This window comes from Nannobrachium achirus (genome assembly GCF_963921795.1).
Source record: "Nannobrachium achirus genome assembly, chromosome: 15".
Lineage (NCBI taxonomy): Eukaryota > Metazoa > Chordata > Actinopteri > Myctophiformes > Myctophidae > Nannobrachium > Nannobrachium achirus.
In genome coordinates, this window is record NC_137822.1 from 42,650,311 (window position 1) to 42,656,310 (window position 6,000).

The 6,000-nt window shown below is 44.7% G+C and overlaps 1 protein-coding gene across 1 annotated transcript in view; it reads right to left on the reverse strand.

Moving 5' to 3' along the window:
• Positions 1-5,619, reverse strand: part of LOC308299869 (metal transporter CNNM4) — a gene marked incomplete at both ends in the record, with an annotated part of 66,011 nt that extends 60,392 nt beyond the window's left edge. The window contains 3 exons of the mRNA XM_080743651.1: positions 1,426-1,615; positions 2,680-3,138; positions 5,398-5,619. Coding sequence (XP_080599777.1) covers positions 1,426-1,615; positions 2,680-3,138; positions 5,398-5,619 — 871 coding nt within the window. The remainder of the gene's footprint in view (positions 1-1,425; positions 1,616-2,679; positions 3,139-5,397) is intronic.
• Positions 5,620-6,000: the final 381 nt, after the last annotated feature.

Sequence of the window (6,000 nt, forward strand, 5' to 3'; positions counted from 1 at the left end):
CTTTTCTGTCAAGTCTTGTAACTAAAACCTGTATCAGCACTCAATCACTGCGTTTTGAGACGTGAGTTTACCATAGAGTTATGGAGTTTACAGAATCACTGTAGCCTACACGATCCTGACTACCCGTCTCGCTCTTCTGGTTTGTTCACACACAGCTGTGTGAAAAGTACGGAGCCTACGTTACTATGGTAACCCGACAGTGCACAGATCTAAACGCTCAGATGTGAGCTTGTAGATCTGCTCCTTTCAAAGCCAGACCTGCTGTGCTATACGGGGAAGTATCACTCGGGCAGTCAGGCTGTGGAGAGGCGACTTTTGGGAAGACGATTGCAATATTTTGGCTTATCGCCGAACCTTAATTAATAGATACGGGGGTGCGGTAATTACCGCAATACCGGCAGTAAATGGGAAGACGGTTAACGCGATAACAAAATGTCGATACCGACCCACCCCTAGTGCTACAGTATGTGTACATTACCTAGCAGTAGAGAACACAGCAGGTAGTTCTATATATTGCGTACATTACCTAGCAGTAGAGAACACAGCAGGTAGTTTCCTATATATTGTGTACATTACCTAGCAGTAAAGAACACAGCAGGTAGTTTCCTATATATTGTGTACATTACCTAGCAGTAAAGAACACAGCAGGTAGTTTCCTATATATTGTGTACATTACCTAGCAGTAAAGAACACAGCAGGTAGTTTCCTATATATTGTGTACATTACCTAGCAGTAAAGAACACAGCAGGTAGTTTCCTATATATTGTGTACATTACCTAGCAGTAGAGAACACAGCAGGTAGTTCTATATATTGTGTACATTACCTAGCAGTAAAGAACACAGCAGGTAGTTTCCTATATATTGTGTACATTACCTAGCAGTAGAGAACACAGCAGGTAGTTCTATATTTTGTGTACATCAGTGTTTCTCAAATGGGGATACACGTACCCCTAGGGGTACGTGGAGGTACTGCAGGGGGTACTCAGAAAATTAAAGAATCAACTACAATTGAATTGGGAGGGGACAAACATTTACTTTTATGTTTAATGAAGACACATGGAGAAACTTGATATGAGCCTGCGTTGTTAACCAAATTTACATACAGTAGTACCAGGCAACTGGGATGTGTTTTAAAGTTGTTTGGGAGTTATTGACATGAAAACATGACTGAAATGTTATGACCACAGTGTTGAAAACGAGAAAAGGATGCACAGTTTGAAACTCTTTCACCCCATTTCTTATTTGTTATTTTATATTCTTGAAATGGGGTGTTATCATAGCATGATATACCACTATTTATATTTTAATTGCAGTTTTATAAGCAAAATGTTGTTGTCGGGTAAAGGGGGTACATACATGGATTCAGAAATCATGGAAAGGGGGTACTCAAGCCAAAAAAGATTGAGAAACACTGGTGTACATTACCTAGAAGCAGGGAACACAGCAGGTAGTTGCCCTTGCTGCGGATGGGTTCTATCTTGCGGGCGTACTTCCTCTCCTTGTCGGTGCCACAGCTCTGCACCACCCTCAGCTCCATGGGGTCCAGGGCCATCAGGCCCAGGTTCAGGCCACTGAACATGCCTGAGAGCACCAGCAGCACCGTGATGATGATGATCTGCATCAGGGATGGGACCAGAATTTATCGTTATTATCGTTTATCGTGATAGACAATGCTCACAATAATCGTATCGCGGAGATTTTAATGTATCGTGAAATTGTCCTCTTGTCGTAGACTGGGATCAATTCACCTTTGATGCACCAAAAAAAAAAAAAGTAACCCTAACCCTAACCCTCTACAATTTTTACTCTCTACCAAATGTCTTTGCCAAAAAATAGCCGATCTACAAGCTTTACAAGCTTGTAGATCTGCTATTTTTTTGGCAAACGTTCCGCCCCAGAATGGGATGCAGGGGTTCATATGGTTAAAAAAAGTGTCATTGAGACCGTAGGTTGCAGTTTAGTATCAGAACTGTCACATCTTGACCGTATCTGTATGTATGGGTAACGCTTGTCTTTTTTGTTGATTTGACTCTCAAGCTCTGACATCAGGGGAACCAAATCCCTTTTATGCCCATATATGGAGATATGGAGATCCCTGTGATGCCATGGGAAGCAAATCCCTTTTATGCCCATAAATGGAGAACCCTAATGTCATCAATATTAAGCCCATATCAAACTGACCTGCATCTAGGGGTGGGCGATATGGTAAAATACAATATCACAATATTTTTCAAAGCTGTATCACGATACACAATCTTATCACGATTCTTCTTTCATGTTGATTTTTATGGATATTTTTCAAGTTATAGGTACAACCACCTATAAGGTAACAAAAACTAAAAGAAAAAGATCCTTTTGGGAGGTCTAAATTGACCCTTACAAATACTGTAACTCTTGACAGCATACAAATGAAACCAAATGGACCCTTACATTTGGTTTCATTTGTATACCGTCAGAGTTAAGGGTTGACCTTGACATTGTAAAGTTTGAGAACCACTGATTTAGACCAAAATGCAGGTTTAAATGAATTCTGCAATGAATCTCTGTATCAACAATTCAACAGGATTTTTTATAAGGCTCCCTCATTGTATCACAATACATACAATATCTCTGAAAAGGCATATCGTGGAGACATTGTATCATCTCAGCGATATTTATCACCATATCGCCCACCCGTACCTGCATCCACAGCGGCAGCAGCGAGTGCTTCTCCTCCACCACCAGCACGCGGCCGTGGCTCTCCTCCATCAGCATCCAGCGTCCCGAGCCGTCGGGGCTCAGCGTGCACAGCGCGTACTCCTTCTGCTTCTCGCTCTTGCGCAGCGGCCTGACGTAGACGCTGAGCAGGCCCGAGGTGCCCAGGGCGCTGATGTTGGTCATGGTGGAGCCCGCCACCACGTTGATGTCCTTGGTGAAGTCAGCACAAGTCCTGTTGGTGACGTCCATGTTGTTGTTGTTGTTGCTGACCAGGTTGTTGTTGTTGTCGCCGCTGGCGGCCCCCCCACCACCCCCCTCCTCCTCCTCCGCCTCCTTGCCCTCGCCATCCTCCGTCAGCTCGGTGAAGCGGATCTGCGTCCAGGTGTCCGGCGTCAGGTGGAGCCCGTAGAAGCGCAGCTCCACCGTGCTCTCCTCCGTCACCTGGATGGATGCACAGGAGCAGGGAACATTCAAAGGAAAGATATTGCACATCCTCCGTTGTTTGGTGCTGAGCTGAAACTGCCAGAGCAGTATTACTAGGAAACAAAAGAAGAATGGCTCGCAACTCACTTTCAGTACCTCCAATATTTATTTGAGGCGACAAGCAGCATTCACATAAACATTGCGTCTTCTTCAGTATAAATACTGAAGAATAAATTCTGAAGAAGACCAAGTAGGGTCGAAACCTTTATGTGAATGCTGCTTGTAATCTCAAATAAATACTGGAGCTACTGAAAGTGAGTTGCGAGCCATTCTTTTGTTTCTGCACAAGAGCAGGGGTCATCAATATGTTCCGTACAGACAAAATGTGTCCCATGGCAAAGACTTGGACTTCTCCATGGAAGGTTTTAGATTTACTTTTCACACACCATTATAATGTTCTTATTTTGATCGTAAGACCCAGTTGCTGAATGTCAAGTCTCCAGGTTTTCGTCAGAATATGTATGACACTGATTTACTATGACACTATGGCATATTAGGAGTCCACGGGTACTGGTGGTTCTCAAATGTTATATTTTTCAAGGACCCCCTTAACTCTGAGAGTGTACAAATGGAACCAAATGGACCTGTAAGGGTCCATTTGGTTTCATTTTGTACACTCTCAGAGTTACAGACGTGTTATAGTCATTCAGGGATATCTCTTTATGTGTTTCTGGTAATATTACTCATTTTGTATGGCCGTGGCAAAAATGTAATTTTGACCAACATGTCCACCACAAGCCAGCATGGTGATGACCCCTACACAGGAGGAGTGTGAGACAATGGTTGTCCCTGCTGCACAGACATATTATGTAAAGGTAGCTCCAAACAGACTACAGATCACTTACAGATTGGCAGTCGCATGAAGTCAGGAGAGCAGTTGGTTGGAAGTTGGAATATTACTGAACACACCTGAGAGCCGACACTGACAGACGGCTACTACGGTGCTAAAAGTAACCTTTGGCTTGATGTCTTCCTCAACAACAAAGCCCGCTGCTATCCGACAATCGAAAGCCGACAGTCGGCTTCCCTACAACTTGTGACCCAAGCAACGCGCAAGAGAGCGTACCCACCGCCCATTCAACAGCAGATTTTCAGCAACAAACTCTTTCCAACACTTTGGGTTTTAACGATTCCAAATTATGCTGTTTTGCTTTTTGCATGCTCCTCTAAAGTCCTATAGATAAACATAAACATGCACTTTATAAGCCGGCATTATTAAGATGGTTTCTTTCTTTGTCTACAAAGTGAATGTTCAGGCTATATTCCTCCAGTTTTCACTAGGACTTCTGGAGCTCTGTTATTCAGATGAATGACTAAGCCCTTTCCACTAGAAATGAAAAGTTAATAACGGCAACAATTCACACCAAGTCTCTGGCTTATATGGGCCCCCTAAGCTCTTGAGCCCAAGATCACAATGGACTGATATAGGACCACAATGGAAACAAGTCCGCCCCCCCAAAGACTTTTTTGTTTTATCCACCTCTAATGTCTTACCGTACCGGAACATGCTGTTCACGCACGCACGCACGCACGCACGCACACACACACCCACACAATGAAATGGTACACCCTCTTTAGCTAATGAAAAGGGCAGTTCTGCAAGCTAGTATATTTTTTGGTGTTGTTCACGCATAAGATAGACTTGAGATCTTTGGCTAAATCCATTGTGATTGCATGGCATAATATTGATGTCTTGTTCATTAATAGCCTACATGAGGTCCCTCCCACATAAACAAGTAGGCCTACATGAAAATAATATTAAATAATAACATTTAAAATAATAATATTTATTTTGATATAGACCTATAGGTCTATAAAAAATAAACTACTCATTCATCCATTCATTCATTCATTCAAATAAAATACAATGAAATAAAAAGAAATCAAATCTGAATGTAATGTCAACAGAGAGCAATATCACAATAGATAAACACACACACAAACACACGCATGCACACGTCATGCACGCCACACGCACGCACGCACACACCCATGAATGATGCCACATTGCCACAGCCACGCACATACACAGTAGCCCTACACACACACACACACACACACACACACACACACACACACACACTGCACACAGTCACACACCCACACTCAAGATGCCGCACACGCACGCACACACGCACGCACGCACACGCACGCACACACGCACACACACACACAGTGCACACTGACAGACAGCCTGCTGTCATCCATCCAACATACCTGGATGACACCACCATGGTCAGTGGTCTGGGCCGCCTTGTCGCTCCTCTCCAGCCGCATGCCCAGCACCTGGCTGCCCCCCGCCGGGCCGCGGACCCCCGCGGACCCCCACGCCGCCGCGGCCGCCTCGCCGCGGCCCCCGCCGACCACCAAGCCCCACAGGAACACAGAGAGAGTGAGAGCGCTGTATGCTGGCTGCTGCCCGCTGCATTCTGTCGCCATGTTTGTTCTCTCTCTGTTGAATGGCGACCTGAGTGGTGGGGAGGCTGCGTGACGTCATTATTTACACTTGTCACACACCGCCGTTATAGGGAGGCCCCGCCCCCCTTATTGGTGTGGCTGCAGGTTACCGTTATTTAGCCGTTACCTCCTCCTACGACCTACCTATCCTTATGGTGTGATGGTTACCGTTATTTAGCCGTTACCTCCGGCTCCACCTACCTATCCTCATGGTTTGATTCCGTTATTGTTATCTCCAACTATATCCTTATTGGTGTGATGGTTACCGTTATTTAGCCGTTACCTCCACCTATCCTTATGGTGTGATGGTTACCGTTATTTAGCCGTTACCTCCACCTACCTATCCTTATGGTGTGATGGTGT